Raw genomic sequence first — 16,042 nt, forward strand, 5'->3', positions numbered from 1 at the left:
ACTTTTGCAAGCAGATCTCCACAGAGAGATCACTAAGCCTTCAGGCTAAAGCAAGATGAGGGGCCTGAAGGACCCTTCTCATTGCACTGTTCTCCCCCCTGGGCTTTTGCGCATGCCCTGGCATATACTTCTGTATAATGCAATTACTGTTCATATTTATTTTTGAAAAAGTCATTGACTTTCTCTAATTGTCCTCCGAAGCATGTATGTGGTTGTACTTGTACTGTACACACTATACCAGCAGTAAGAGCTGCTGCTGACAGGGGAGACAGATAAATGTTCAAGTAAGAGTCCTTGGCCAAGGGCATTGCATCCAAGATCCAGAGTCCTTACGGGTGCCTCTGGTGACTTTGTGCAGCCAAGCGCGGGGTGCATGGGACCTACACTGAGTTTGGGGTCTTTGAGCCAAAAATAGCTGCAGGCTGGGATAGAATCACAGAATCACAGAATCATTCAGGTTGGAAAAGACCCTCGGGATCATCGAGTCCAACCCTCAGCCCTACTCTACAGAGTTCTCCCCTACACCATATCCCCCAACATCTCATCCAAACAACCCTTAAACACATCCAGGGATGGTGACTCCACCGCCTCCCTGGGCAGCCTATTCCACTGCCTGAGCAAGATAATACTGACCAGATAGTACTGGGGGAAGTATCAGACACACTTTCTTTCTTCTTACCTTGCTCTAGACCTTCACAGTCAGTGCTGAGGAACAGCAAAATGGCCCAAATTAACCCCTGATCTGATGCGGTACAGCCAGTCTTGTTTAAGGTAGTTGACATGTAGCTGCCATCAGACTGGCAGAGACAAAGACTGGTTTGCATCATTTAGTGAATTGTTTTCAGCTTGCAGGGGAGCACCTTTCAGGCCGTAGGTGGAAAATTAGTGTAGAAGACTGTTTGTTTCTCTGGCCAGCATCTTTCCCAGGCACTGTATCTATGGGAGGTGCTGGCACAAATGACAGGATTTTGCTGTAGTTTCTCCAGTGAAGGCTTCAGCTGCTGCCCTTGCACATGGTTCTTAGAAGGACAGATGTATTTACTTTATATATTAATTTTTATTAACGTCAAACCTCTTCAGAGAGCAATTGAAGATGTGACATAATACAGCTAAATGCAAATTACTCCCAAACTTAAAGCAAATATGGAATTGTACCGCTATTTCACAGGAATGACCCCACAATGTAATTAGCCACTGTGCATGTTTTGGAAAAGTGCTGAGCTGGAGATGCTCCCGATATGCTGGGTCTTTTGCACACCTGGCCCTTGTGATGCCTGATGTGCAGGGCAGGGAAGAGATCTAGCTCTGGGGGCGGTGGAAGAAGCTGTGGCCAACCTCTGAGCTGCAGGCAACGCTTCACGTGCTCGGTGCGGATGTTGCGTAGTTCAAACAGTTGCTCCTTTGCCTCCTTGTTATGCAGAGGGCTCAAGTCCTGGTGGAAGTAAGCCAAGCTTGCAGGAGGCCAAGTAGAACCTTGCCCAAGGTAGGTCTGAGATGGAAGCAACACCAGGAAGCAGCTGATAATTTGGAAAAAAAGATTCAGTGCATGTTCCCCAGCTGCTCTTCATCTCCAGGTACAGGTCCTTGCTAGCCCTTAGGGACCATCCCCTCACTGCATCCTCCAGAGCAGACCACCAGCCTGGAGGACCCTCCACATTCAAATCAGCAGTGAGTGCTTCAGAAACTAATAAAAACATAGTGGTGGAGACCAGTGCAGCAGGGGAAGGCATGGAGCAGCCTGGGGTCAGATCCTGCTCCCAGAGAGATGGCAGTTTTGAAATTCCAGCTCCAAATAAAAGCTGGAAGCACTCTGAGTGCTCAGCTGTTTTTGGGGCTTGGTGTCTGAGAGTTCTGTCAGAAGACAAAGACAGCATCAAGTGCTGAGACAGTTGGTAGCTGGGATGGGAGCCACTGTGTGTGCCTGCTGGTGAGACCTGCTCTGCAGTCCCTTCCATGGCAAAGTGGTGTCTGTTTCCTTCTCCTGGCTCCATTAACTCAGCCTGCACCAGCAGACAGGTGTGGTGCAGCCAGTGCCTGACGTGCTGGTGGCCTCTTGGAGGCAGGGAACAAATGGGATAAAAAAGAGGAGGTGGGAGCCTTAGTTTGAGGTTTCCTTAGCTTGGCGTTTCTTTATTTAACGGTGGGTCCTAGTGCTGGCAGATGTTGTTCCGCTTCATTGCCCATTGAATCTGGGGTTCACAACCGTAGTGGTGGCACTCTTGAAGAGGGGGTTATCAGCCTGGAGGGAGAGAGGTGAGAGGCCCGCACTGTTGTGCTGTATCAGATTTTCAGCAGAGCATCACCCACCCCACCCCTCCCAACAGTGCAGACAGAGCCCACAGGCTGCTTTAGCTCCCTGCAAAATCCAGCTGGCTGCCAAATTGGCCAGTGGGAGGGCTCAGGTCTGCCCTGACTGCCTCTGGAGAGGATGTCCCCTCCGGGTGTCCCCACCACATGTATGTGTGCGTCCCAGCACACCCCACCCCTGCAGACAGGCTCTCTTACATCATTCCACTTGGCCTTGGACTTCTCCTTCTCGAACCGACGGTATTCCCGGCGGTCAAACAGCTCCGTCAAGAGCCGCCAGATCAGCAGGAGCACCAGGCCGATGAGGGCCACGCCAGCGACGGTGCTGCCCACAATCAGCGCAATGTTGGGAGGCTCTGGGCACTCTGAGGGGCAGACAGATAGCATCTGGCTGCAGGCCCCAGCAAGATGACAAGGCCACCATGGCAGAGATGGCAGCCTCTCTGCAGAGGGGCAGAAGGGGCAGGACTAGAGTACCTTTTTTAGGATCGATGCTGACGGTGTATATCTCCTCGCCATCCTCCTGGACCATGTGGAAGGTGATCCAGCAGTTTTCAGAGTCCTTCTCCCGGCACTGCTTCCTCGCCCCTGTCAACTCATCGGCCACCAGGATGTTGGGGCAGGCCTGGGAGCAGTTCTTCTTGAAAGGGCCACTCTGGAAGGCCTTGCACTCCACACAGGAGCTGCAAAACAGGCAGCCACAGCTCACCTCTGCAGGGGCAGAGGCCCTCTCACCTGGCTTTGGCCATGGCTGGGCTCTGCCCAAGCACGGGCAGGGCTCGCCTGCGCATGCCGGGGAGGTGGGGGACATCCCTGCTACCCCCCATGCCGCCTCCACATGCATCACTCACACATATCTGCCACAAGGTGAGGGACAGCCGGGGCACTCCTGGCAGAAGGGGGGCTGGTATCCCTCCTGGCACTGGCAGCGGTTGCAGTGGCAGGTCCCGCGGTGGCTGCACTCGTTGCCACGGATGTTCAAGCAGCCATCTGTTGACTTCTTGCACTGGCAGGCACTACCCTCGTACCCAGGCGTGCACTTGCACTCCCCACAGTCGCATCTCCCGCGTTCTGGAGTAGAAGACCTTTCAGACCAGGATCCTCCAGAGAGCCGAGTTGCCCTCCCTCTGCCTGTGTTTGGAGAGCACCACCCACCCCGCGCTCTCCATCCAACCCTCCATGGGATGGTCAAGGAGGTCCTGCTGGCTGGTGCAGTGGGACCCAGGACCCCCAAACCCACCCTCTTGGGTTTTGGCAGGGAAAGGCAGCATCTCCCTGGGGATGTAATCTTTCTTAAACAGTGCCCCAGTAGAGACGTCATCACGCAGATGCATCACCTTTGCCACCACAGGGAGAGCCGTTGTGAAACTCGCAGTTCATGTTGTCACACTCGCAGAAGGTGCCATAGATGTGCTTGTTGGGCACATCGCTGGTGTGGCAGATGCACTGCCCGCACACGCAGTCCCCCAGCCCTGAGCAGATGACTGAGCTGTTGTCCTTCCGGCAGCTGCCCTCCAGCTCCTTGCTGGTCTTGCCTTTGGTTTCGCACTCGCAGTTCTTCCCCGTGTAGCCCGAATTGCAGCTGCCATCAAAGGAGACGAGCAAGCCCGGGTCAGTGGCCACAAGAAATGCCAGGGGGCGTGTGCAGGGCCCAGATCTCAGCCAAAGCAGAGCAAATCTGGGACAGCCTCACTGAAAACCAACCATGGCATGTTGGTGCTAACTCAGCGCTGGAGCAGGGCAGCTGACTGGGAGGAAACCTCAGAAATTTTGCTTTTCCCCCAGTCATATTTACAGCACCAAACAGTTGCCCAGAGCTTATTGTTGTATTTATAATTTCCAAACCCTTTCCAAGGAGAACTGAGTATTTTCTGAGGAAACCCATTTTTTTCCTCTCCCTGTCACCAAGGGGCCATCAAGCAATAATTGCACTTAAAGACCTGCACGAACTGCAGCCCAGAAGTGGGATTTTGAAAGATTTCTACAGAAATCTGTGTCTGCTCAATGGATGGGTTGGTGGGTGGTTGGATAGCTGGGGGGATGCATGGATAGCTGGATGGACGGGTGGGTGCATGCTCTTAGGAAAACAACAGAGGCTCCACTGACAGAAGAGAGAGCTCTTTGTGTCCCTTGCCTCCATGAACGTAATCCCCCTCTCTGAATAAGAAAACTGGTGCAAAGCTGCAGAGCCAAGCCTTCGGCTTTGCCCAGTGGCTCTCTCTCAGAAGCTCCCCAGCTCTGGCAGCATTTGAAATAGTGTTTTGGGGGACAACACATACCTGCAGATCCCACAGATGATGCTGCCTTTCCCACTGCAGGCAGTTGGGTCAGGCTGCTCTTTGCAGTTGCAGTTGCAATTGCTGTCTAGGTGGACAGTGAGGGTGTCTGTGAAGCCCAGCGGCCGGATGGTGAAGGACTGGCTTTCGATGCACTCCTTGGCTGTGACCTTCACTTTGAAGATCACCTAGAAAGTGCAGAGTGAGAAAGGGAAGGGCCAGGGGCCATCAGGTAGCTTCAGCAACCGAAGGGTGATATCAGCCCCAGGCTGAGTACATGCACATCCAGTGCAATGGAGGATCCCTCCATCCCACAACATTTTGGATACTCTTGGCCTTAAATTCAAGTAAACAGAAAGCCTGGAACAACAGGCTGGGCTCCTTCTATTGAACCAATGAGCATTAGGAACCTTGCAAGCTGCGGGGCATTGCTGGTATGAGGGTATGAGGGAATGTACCTCATCATTGATCTTGACGTTGTCACAGTCCCCTTTCGCTTCGTCCAAGGTGACCTTGTCCTTGCTGCATATGGAGTCGTATTTGACATCCAGGACGTCTGGCAGGGTGGAGTGGTCCAGGATAATCCGTGAGGAGAGGTTCTGTGGGGGAATGGTGGAGAAAGTGCCATCAGTCCAACAGGAGACCAAAGTAAGGGGGTGTGGGTTTGAAGGTCAGGGTTTCCCTCGAGCCCGGGGGATAGGGGCAGGGAGCACCCCAGGCTGTGGTCTCAGCTGCCTGGGGTGGTTCTCAAAAGGCAGGTGATAGCATTGGAGAGGCAGGAACCTCTTTCTTGCTGTGGGCAGAGGGACTCAGCATGTCCTGTACTTAAAGCCCTGGTCCCATCTGCTCTCTGACAGCGGGGACACATGATGGAAACCTTTCCCTGCTCAGAGCTCTGCCAGACAGGTGAAACACAGCTTCCTCCAGCACTTACATTGTAGGCCACCTGGATGAGTTCAATGATGTTGCTGGAGTCCTCATTCAGCTCTCCTACTGCTGACTTTGGGATCATCTCACTGAGTTTCTGCCAATGGAGAGCAAAGAGGTGAGCAGTCCCCTTCTGTGTGACAGCAGAGCCGGGGGCAGTGGCAGGGGCACGTCCAGCTGCTTCAGTCCTCCTGGGGAGGGTCAGGAGGCACCTGGACCATCTCAAGTCTCCTTACCTTGTAAACATCTACCACCTTGCTGGTGACAGCAAAAATGGGCTGAATGTTGTTTTCAGCAAGTTTCTGGACCAGCTGGCCAACAGATGGGTAGTCCTAGGTGGGAAGAGGGACAGCACACTCAGCTCAATCTCACCCACCAGCAGAAGGGTGGACAGTTTGTGTTTCACAGGCCAAATTATGGTGAGACCTTGTGGTCTCAGCAACAGGCTTTTTATGTGACTTTTTTTCGGCCTGGGGGAGTGAGGCTGAGGGTGTGGAGTTGCTGAGCAGCCCCTGGGTACTTACAAACTCATTGCTCCTTTTGTACATGTTGTCCTCCAAGTGGCACTGGCCATCGTTGGGGGTCAGGATGGCCCCAAGCTTGCCATCACCGGCAAAGTGGAAGCCATCATCAGTAGCATACACCAGCAAGCGGGTCACGTTGCGCCAGCCAATCAAGTCCTGCAAGTGGCATGGAGACCCGTCTCTGAGCGTGGCTGGGAGAACAGTGCCAGCAGGCACAGTATGGCCCTTGCCAAAGTTTCATCCCAGCCACAGTGTGGGGCAGAGGGCATGGGGGAGGCGGGTTACAGGAGGCTGGGGTCAGGAGGCTCTGGGGTCAAGATGCTCTCTTACTACCCCAGAGTAACCTGCTCCACTGCCAAATCAGGACTTACACACGATGGGCTTCCAGAGCCCACCTGGGGAGGGGCAGAGCCACCTCCTGAGGGACAGTCCGTGAGCGTGGGTCGCAGTCCTCATGCCTCGCATGCTGCTGGCAGTAGGACGGACGCAGGGACTCACCCCACACACCGCTGCCTGCATCATGGCATCCAGCCCCCCCTCCGGGGCATCCAGGTTCCCTGAGATGGACTGCTTCCCCACTTCGCTCTCGAACTTCTTGGCATTGTCGGTCAGTGAGAGGATGTGCTTGAAGGCGAAGGGAGGCTGACATTTCTTGTCCTTGTTGGGGCAGGGGTTCTGCAGCTTCTCAGGGTGTGTGTTCACAAAGGGCAGCACTGTCTTGTCCACGAAGGAGCCAAACCCTAGGGCATGCAAGACTGCAGTGTCAGGTGGAGGAGGGACCAGCAGGCATCCCTGCAGCACAAGGGCACAGACAATCTGCTGGCCCCCGCGTACATGTCCACGTCCCTTGCCCTGGCACACTCTCCAGGTGGGCAGAGGACGGGTCACGCTGCCCACTGCCTGCATCCTACTCCAGCCCCGTGGCTCTTCCCAGCAGCAAACAGCTCTGCCAGGTCTGTGCCAGTGACTGCCTCACCTATGCGGCGAGAAGGGGTGGTGCTCTCCAGAGCCCTGAGCAGCTCCCCTCCCAGCTTCTTCACCTTCTCCAAGTCATCCAGCATGGAGTAGGAGAGGTCCATGAGGTAGTAGAGATCAATGGGGTACCCCATGGCGCGGCGAAACTTCACCTCAAATACAGCAGGCTGCCCTGTGGGACAGGGATGCCAGGATCAGCTGCTGTGCTGGGGCTCACATCTCACCCCATCACACACCCCCCTGCTGGGATTCTCCTCTTTTCTGGAAGAAAAGGGGAGGAAATGCAGGCTGAGACGTGCTGCCATGTCCCAGATGAGCCTGGGGACAAGTGGAAGGACGCTGGGAATGCCAGGCAGACCGTACCTATCCTCAGTTTCAGGTGCACCTCCTGGGGAGTCAGCTGTATGTCGTTGCTTAAGGGACTGTCCCGTGTTTTCGTAATGTTGTTGACTGGAAACTCAATCTCGCTGACCAGACATCCCCTCTGTTGAAGCTGCTCGATGGTGTCACAGCGGATGGAGTCTGGCTCACCGGCTTTGGTGAAACTCTGCATGTTGCAACATCAGTGGAAAAAAAAATCAGAGAAGCAGGAGATGAACGGGCTAATTACATGATGGCACAGGGCTCCAGCATAACAATGGAGAAAGAAGTGTTGAAGGGTCCTGTCTGTCAGACCCCTCCTGGCCCTATGCACCATGTAAGACATGAAACACCCCCACAAGGCAGTGTCCCCACTCCACGGCAGGCAGAACCAGGCAGGCAAGGAGACCATCCCACCACCTGTTAGCTGACTGCTGGGGGCTGACAACGCAAGAGGCTATGCAGACCTACCGGCTTCTTGCACCAGGCACAGCCGGGACCAGACTGGATGCAGTCCTTGCACGTCCCCACCTTGATCTTGGGGCACTCCATGGCAAAGGCTGAAACAGAGAGAAGACAGCATTGGTGTGGGGGGCACCTGGGGGAGGCCAGTCCACAGCAGCAGCAGCCATGGGGTGCTCTGACCCAGTGTCGGGACCCATGCTGTCCTGAGCCCACACTGCCTATAAACCCAAGCTGGGGGCCCTGACAGGGCCTTGCTGTCCCTCAGCTGGGCTGGCTCGAGTTAAATTCAGATCCCAGGAAATGTAAGATCTGGCCCTTGCACATCTCCCAGTGCTATGTTCCTGCCACTGTTGGCCAGCATTTGGGTTCTCCCCATGTTGGGCAGCATTGGTGGGGTTCACTGCCACATAAGGTGCCGGGAGGAAGGCAGTGAGGAAGGGCAGGCTGGGCTCACCTGTCATCACCAGCAGCAGCACCCAGGTCACCGCTGGCAGCCAGAGGCACTGGTCACGCAACATTTTCTGCAAGACAAACAGCATCCCTGTGAGCACCTGGTGCATGACAGCTGCAGAGCGAGGAGCCCTCGAGTGCTATAGAAAGTGGCTGCAGAGGTTGGTGGCCCCCAGGGGACATGCCCTTCCTGCAGCCGTGCCACTTCAGGTAGAGCCTGGGAGGGTGACCCTGCCGCAGCCCTGGGAGTTGGGCAGCCAGGGCCAGGGCAGGGCAGCCCGGGTGTGTGGGCTGACTTGGGACAAGTGCTCATGTGCTCATAAGAAAATAAGTTGGTTTCCAGTAAACATGGCCTTTGGACTAAATGTGGAAGTCAGCAGAGTGGGAACTTGCAGTGTATCTTTATGCATTCAGCTGATGTAGTATTTATCCAGACTCTTCTATGCAACACTGGAAAATCTCAAGTGCTGCATTTAGTTTTTATTAGATGTGAGTTTTTTCAGTTTCTGTGTAGAGCTATATTTGTATGGAAATTGAAGAATTTAGAAATTAAGGAAAAAAAAAAAAAAAAAAAAGAAAAGGACCGTTTCTATTACTTAACTACCATGGCGTGCTAGCTACATGGGAAAAAAAGCCTATTACTACTTGCTTTACATTTCACTGATTCATCAAGGAAATGGAGTATTTCATGTAGTGAATTAATGTAAGTTTTTCTGCTGAGGTTTTCCAACAAGCAAAGGTCTCCAACATCACAGCACAGGCAACTGACATCCTAGGAGAGCCACAGTCCAGTCCCCAAGGGAAGTGGAGACGGTGGCTCACACTGCACGGTGAGGTCCAGCCTGCCAGCGTGCCAAGCATCAGGCTGGCTCTTGCACAATGCGCGGGGTGAGGAAGAAGGAGGGGGTGGTGGAGTCAGACCCACACAGGGAGATGGGTCAGGACGTGATGCTGTGCGTGGGGCCTCTGACCCTGGGGCTGGGAGGTGGCTGCACATTTCTTATCAGAGTGAACAGAAGGACTCCCAGTACATTGTCCAAACCCCACAAGCACTTGCTATCCTCAGCTACACCAGTGTCTCAGACCCTGTTCTTCAAAAGCCCTTTCTCACAGTGCTTGTTCTAGCTGCTCATGCTACTTGCTTCTTGCCCCAAAGCACATCTCCTGATCCCAGAAATTTATGCTATCCACAAAGTTGGCTAAATTGCTCTTGGAGAATGATTTTTCAGCATTCTTCCCATCGTGTCAATGAGATAATGTTTATTAATGCCGTAACTTCTCATAATGCCTTCCCCCCAGCTCAGCCTCAGAGTAAAACCCAACAGAGTCATGGCCTTGCAACATGGACGCACATGGGGAAGTGAGAAAAGAGGAATTTGTTAAAAGAAGAAAAAGGAATATGAAAGCATGAAGGAACAATAAACATTGCCCTTTTTAGCAATATTAGACATAGCATCTGAAAAACAGTTCATTCGTTTTGAAATAGCTCTGACGCTGCCCTGAGCGAGAAAATAACCACTCCCTGGCTCCTGCCAACTTTGCAAAGTGCCATCACTCTCTCTTGTGAACCTGCCAAATTAACAGCTCAGAGTGAAGTGAAAACAAGAAAACAAGGCATTGAGGCCAGATTAATATGTAGGGCTGCTCAGATCCCCTTCTGAGACGTCAGGATGTCCTTTCTTAACTCATCAGCCTCTGTAAGATACCAGCAAAGGATGACACTGGTCAGCCTTGAAAAGTCTGGTGTCCTCCTGAGGGTAGAAAGAAGGTCTGTGTAGGTCAATGGGTGTCATCTCAGTGACATTTGCACAGTGACATTTGTTGTGGTTTGAACCTGGCCTGCAGCCAAAAACCACACAGCTGCTCTCTCACCCTCCCCCTGCCTGGAAAGTGGGGGAGTTAATTGGAGGGGTAAAGGAAGACTCATAGGTTGAGATTTAAAAAAAAAAAAAAAAAAACACAACAAAAAACCAACAATTAGTTATTGTAATAAAATACAATTATAGAAAGTACAAGTGGGTAATGCACAATGCTGATACCCAGCCCATTCCTGGCTAGTGTTCATGAAGAAACAAGATCCTGCAGTCACAATCCTGGAAGAAAGAGATAACCTCCCTCCTTCCTGGCCACCCCTCCTTTATATACTGAGCATGACGTTACATGATATGGAATATTCCATTGGCTAATTTAGTTCTGGTGCTCTGGCTGTGCCCCCTTCCAGATTCTTGTACATCTGTGCATGGATGTGACACGGGGAGCTGGAAAGACCTTGATCTCTTAGCAACAACCATAAACATCAGTGTATTATCAGCATTCTTCTCACACCAAATCCCATGCTGAACCCAAACCCCAGCACTATTCTAGCTACTAAGAAGAAGAATTAACTCTATCCCAGCCAAAACCATGACAGTGAGGTTTGGAGCCCAGCTGGAGTATGGACTCAGAAATGTGGCAGGACCACTAAGGCTGGTTGCCACCATTGCTTATGGCAGAGGACATCTGCATGTGAAAGTCTGCAGCCTTGGGAAGCCACCCTCCCCTGCTGCCTCCCCAGCACAGCTCCATCAGCTGTGCCACCGCACAGCTGCACGGACACCTCTGTGGTCACCTGGCCAAACCCTCATGGTGATGTGGTCCAGGAGCTCACTCTGCTGTGTCCGGTCCAAGGCCATCCTGTGGTGGGTGACAGAGCCCTTCTACAGAAAAATGTCATCCGCAAGTCCCTCTCCAGCACCACAGGCCACCTTGGTGAGTTCTTTGCAGAATCTTTTATTGTCACAGCTGCAACGTCTCCACCTGCATAATACACACTTGCTGTGCTTAACTGGCCCAACACCTTTTTGTCACCTCTAAATTCTGCCAGCACTGTTTGAGCTTGCAGACAAGAGGTAAAAACTCTTAAAGTGGAAAATAAATAAATAAATAAAAAGGTCTTAACAGTAAAAGCTCTTGTCAAGGCAGGGTGGACATCAGATCCTTGTTGGACCCTCCTGGGTGCACCTTGCTGGAAAATTACTTTGATCAATTATTTGGGCTGTGACACCCTGTACCTGAGGTGCACCCAGCGACCTCTGCCAGTCCAACACTGCACTCTGAGGCATAGCTGCCTCCTTCATGACCACCTTTGCTGTACTCTCAGCTGTATTCACGCTCTGCATTTGTTATTGATTGCTGACTGTATCTGCTTTGCCACAAGTGCCTGGTTAATTAGTAGTGCCCGGGGGATGCTGAAAACAGTGTGAACTCGTATTTCTGCAACCTACTCCAAAAAACAGGGCCAGGGAAATGGACTCTTGCCCATCAAGAACTTGCACTACTAGCTGGAGGCAAGAGCCATTCCCCCCTTGTTTCCTGTAGCATTCAGCCTATCGGCCCCCGAGATGTGCCTAGTTAGGCTCCAGCTCTTCTACAAACTAGAAGTCCCTACACAGGCTATGGGGACAAAACCCATGGGCTGGATGAGTTCACAGAATCACAGAATCACAGAGTCATCTTGGTTACAAAAGCCCTTGAAGCTCCTCCAGTCCAACCATGAACCTCACACTGACCGTTCCCAACTCCACCAGATCCCTCAGTGCCGGGTCAACCCGACTCTTCAACCCCTCCAGGGATGGGGACTCCCCCCCTGCCCTGGGCAGCCCATTCCAACCCCCAACAACCCCTTCTGGGAAGAAATGCTTCCTAAGAGCCAGTCTGACCCTGCCCTGGCGCAGCTTGAGGCCAGTCCCTCTTGTCCTGGCACTTGTTCCTTGAATCAAGAGGCTCATCCCCCCTCTCTGCACCCTCCTTTCAGGGAGTTGTAGAGGGCTATGAGGTCTCCCCTCAGCTCCTGCCATCCCATCTGCCCAAAGTTTCCAAGTGTTTATTTCCTGCTGCCATGCCAAGGCATGGGGCAGTGATGGGGTGGACCAGGGCTCTCAGAGCTCTTCATCCTTGCTGGAGGTTAGAGGTTCCTACTCACTGGCTCATCAGAGCAAGTTTTGAATTAAAACTGGACTTTAAAAAGCTCCCAAACCCCAGAAATAAAGTGGGAACTTCAACACATGCCCAGTTCTGGCTGCTATTGAGTTTTGTAACGTAGGGTTAATTTCATGGCCTGGATTTGAATGCCTTTCTAATCCCCAAAGTCATTTCTTTCCCCTGTCACAAGAACGTAAAGCACATCCTGATATGAGAGGAGAGCAGCAGAAGAAAGCTCACCACTTCTCTTCTGCTGTGGAGGGAAATTATTCAGTGGTGTGTGGGCGGGTAAGTGTATACGTGATGTAGGGTGACTTTCAAAGAGAACAAATGGGGCTTCTGCTCTTGTCTGCCTCCTTACAGTGTTCAGAGGAGGGGAAAGCAGGTTTTCGGTCTGACTCTGCATTAGCAAGGCCTAGATATGGGCCTCAGCAGCATTTTCTCCAACTCCCTTGACAATCCCTTTGGCTCAGCCCTGGATTTGCACTGCCACCACCAGCCCTGGGTGCTCTTCTCCTGGGTGTGCTCTGCCTGGGATGTTTGGGCGTTTTTTCCTCTTTTTCATAAATTAAGGCAATCAGAGGGATGCGCATAGTCTATCTTCCTGCTCTGTGTGAAGGAACAGAACTGCAGAGCTTTGCCACCACCTTCATCCTGGGTTGTGGAGCGAGGTGCCAAGCGCCCTGGATAGGGGCAGGATGCATTGCCACCAGGGTCCTCCTGGGCCAGGACTGCATGGTGGCATTGTGGGGGACAAGGCTGCACCCCGGGACCAGGGTCCTGCTTGGCCCTGAGCTCTGAATTTCTCACCACATGCCTTAGGCAGCTCCAGACCAGGGCTCTGCTTCACCAGGAGCTCTTTGCAGAAGCCACCAGGGTATTCTGTCTATGGAGCATCTGTTGCTTGCTGTAAGTCATGTACTTGGCATGATTTAGGCAGGGCAAGATGCTTCTGAAAGGTCTGTGAGGCAGAAAATGTGAAGGTGGCCTCGGGGAAGGTGCATGAGGAAAAGGCTGGGTGCTGGCCTGTGTGTGGGCAGGAAGCAAAGCAGGGGCACACTAGCATCTCAGGCTGGGGGTGTCAGTGGGATGGGGCAGGCTGCTGTGCAGCATGGAGGAGCCAGTCGGGGTTTATAAATAGGGCTGAAGAGGAAGTGTTGATGCTACTGGTGATCTTGCTGCTATAAAATGAGCGTTCAACAGCAGAGATGGGTCTTGCAGTCTGTTAGCCACAACTCCCCTTCAGTGCTTTGTTAAACATGTTTACTTGCAAAATGTGAGGACATGCTCTCGTCCCCAGCATCCCAGGAGGACTCCTGGGGTGTTTGCACCATCCACCTGCAACAGGGAGGTGTCACTAATGTCAATACTTGTGCCTCAGTGCCCCTGGGTTCTTCCTCCATGCTCCCAAGCATCCCTGGTGCCACAGTGCCATCACAGTGGCTATCGCACCCAGCAGTGCTGCTCCTTTCCCCACCCAAATCTGGGTGGCCCCAGACCCCGTGCACAGGTGGGAAACAAGCAGAGCGGGGTACAGAAAGGATGGGAGACTGGATGTCACTTGGCTTGCAGCCATTTCTTCCATCACTTGTTTTTCTGATGTGGATAGATCCCACCAAGGCAGATGGCCATATGCAGGGCTTTCCGCTTCCTCTTCATGCAGAGTATCACACAATGTGTGTATAGGTGTTTTTATAGATATATATTTTTATATATATTAAAAAATTACAGAAAAAACATTAAAATACATTAAATAAAAAATATAAAAGTATTTTTAATATATATATAAAGAATGTGTGTGTGTGTATATACATATTCCTACGTCCCATTACAGGAAATATGTATATATTTCACAGATATCTCCTTCCAGCAGCCTCCAGTGACTGCAGAGGACAGGGCTGTGGGATGAGCCCCTGGCCTGTGGCATCCCTTTGTTGTGAGCACTGAGGTCCCCGGGTGCTGTGGGGCCCTTGTCCTGAGGGAGGGTAGGCGTTTGTGCTATTGGGTCTTCCTGGGTCAGAGACCCGCTTGGGTGGGAAGGGGCTGCCTCGCTGGATGTTGTGCCCTGGGGAGTCTGCAATTTTTAAGAGCAGAGAAGCCATTTCTTGTGTCTCATCTCCAGTGGCCATCACAGAATCACAGAATCATCTCAGTTGGAAAAGACCTTGAAGCTCCTCCAGTCCAACCATGAACCTCACGCTGACCGTTCTCAACTCCACCAGATCCCTCAGCGCTGGGTCACCCCGACTCTTCAACCCCTTCAGGGATGGGGACTCCCCCCCCTGCCCTGGGCAGCCCATTCCAACCCCCAAAAACCCCGTCTGGAAAGAAAGACTTCCCGACATTCAGTTTAAACCTTCCCTTGGGCTGATCCCAGCAAGGGTGCTGTGACAACTGCTGGGTTTGCAGAGAGGCAGGACAGAGTCCTGGGCCTGAGCAGGGACCCAGGGGACCTGCCCGAGGGCATAGCCTGTCCCCTGGAGCTTCCAGAGCTTGTGCTTCCTGGGAGCAAAGGAGGGATCCTCTCTCACTATCAGCTCTGTGGTGACTCATGTATGTCTTTCTCTGAGAAAATAAGTCAACCTGCACTGAGCATGTTGAAATTGCTTGTGACTGAAACACCACCGGCATGAGGACAGAAAATGTGCAAAACCACCCTGTGAAGCAGGATGTGACAGCTGTGACAGCAAAATGTACTGTTTAAAGCCTTCCCACACCTTGCAGAAGCCGAATACCAGCATCCTGTCGGCCACAGGGCATGACGCCTCTGCGAGGGCTCCCACGTTTGCTTTTCACCTGCCTGGGAGGCCAGGAGCTAGGGCCAAGGAGTTGGAAAAAGCATCAAAACCAGATGCCAGGCTGCCTTCCCTGACAGCTGGGGTGTATCCCACATTTTGTCTGCATCTGAGAGCCACAGAGATTTTGGGAAGGACCTGCTCTCCCCGGGGTTAACCTGTCTGCAGCCTCTGCTGCTTTCCCTGACACTGCCAGGCATTTTCAACAGTCCTCAGCAGAGTGTTTGATGTGTACAGCACAAGAGAGATGGAGGAGAAGAGTGAGGGTCTCCTCCCTCTCTCCCACCTCTTCTCCCATGCCCACAGGGGTGCAGGGACCTCCAGGAAGGTCCCTGCGTCAGCACGCTGGCGGTGGCACTGAGCTGAGCCCCTCCTGGCAGCTGTCCCCACCACCCTCGTGCCATGCCACTGTGCCCGTTCCCTCTTCCCCTCTGAGCTGGTACATTCTGTAGATGGTGGTGGCTGCTTGTACGGGATCCCATGAGGATGAGGGGGGTCCCAGGAGGGCAGCCGGCACAGCCCCCAGCTCGGGTGCTCGCTGGCAGCTGTGCAGCCAGCGCCGCTCTCCCCAGCGCCATTTGCGAGGCTGCAGGGGGAGCATGCTGCAACCCCTCTGCTCTGCTTTCCAGGCCCATGGGGTGGCGAGGAAGGGTTGTTTGGGGTTTGACATCCTCCCCCTGATAACCACCTGCAGTTCCAGACTTAATCCTATCTCCAAAAGCAAAACCACCACAGAGCAGGCAAGCTGCCTTTGCAAAGGCTGTGTAGACTGACCACCGCGCCATGCTGTATGCAGGAGGGACACTGCGCCCAGCTCCCTGAAACCCGCCTCAGGACTCGAGCAGTCAGAGGTTAGATCAGGAATTATAAAACAAATTCACTGGAAACACCAGAGCTATGAAACCGCCTTGTTGCTTGGCTGCCTCCCCCCCCCCCCCCCTCCCAGAAAGGAGGAACAAAAGCAAAGAAAATGGAAATGCTGTACTTGCCTTGTATCAAGCCT

The 16,042-nt window shown here is 52.9% G+C and overlaps 1 protein-coding gene across 2 annotated transcripts; it reads right to left on the reverse strand.

The window, feature by feature from the left end:
* Window positions 1-1,087: 1,087 nt before the first annotated feature.
* Window positions 1,088-8,352, reverse strand: ITGB2 (integrin subunit beta 2). 2 transcript variants are annotated; one of them, XM_074910402.1, is made up of 15 exons: window positions 8,289-8,352; window positions 7,841-7,929; window positions 7,373-7,556; window positions 7,011-7,181; window positions 6,533-6,774; window positions 6,035-6,190; window positions 5,747-5,842; window positions 5,518-5,607; window positions 5,042-5,182; window positions 4,587-4,771; window positions 3,645-3,889; window positions 3,159-3,378; window positions 2,785-2,990; window positions 2,506-2,672; window positions 1,088-2,239 (listed from the first exon to the last, which is right to left on the reverse strand). In XM_074910402.1, the coding sequence occupies exons 1-15, from the start codon at window positions 8,350-8,352 to the stop codon at window positions 2,174-2,176; spliced, it is 2,322 nt and encodes a 773-aa protein (XP_074766503.1). In that variant the 3' UTR covers window positions 1,088-2,173. The 2 variants fall into 2 exon arrangements, with proteins under 2 accessions (XP_074766503.1, XP_074766502.1); XM_074910401.1 differs by having other exon boundaries at window positions 2,785-3,011.
* Window positions 8,353-16,042: the final 7,690 nt, after the last annotated feature.

Source organism: Athene noctua, chromosome 7 (assembly GCF_965140245.1).
Source record: "Athene noctua chromosome 7, bAthNoc1.hap1.1, whole genome shotgun sequence".
Taxonomy (NCBI): domain Eukaryota; kingdom Metazoa; phylum Chordata; class Aves; order Strigiformes; family Strigidae; genus Athene; species Athene noctua.

Bases quoted from the DNA above. Each gene is read 5' to 3' on its own strand.
- ITGB2 (XM_074910401.1), bottom strand. From the start codon at position 8,352: ATGTTGCGTGACCAGTGCCTCTGGCTGCCAGCGGTGACCTGGGTGCTG. The intron at 7,930-8,288 runs GTGAGCCCAGCC...TCTCTGTTTCAG, and splicing joins GCTGCTGCTGGTGATGACAG to CCTTTGCCATGGAGTGCCCC. The intron at 7,182-7,372 runs GTACGGTCTGCC...CCTGTCCCACAG, and splicing joins GCACCTGAAACTGAGGATAG to GGCAGCCTGCTGTATTTGAG.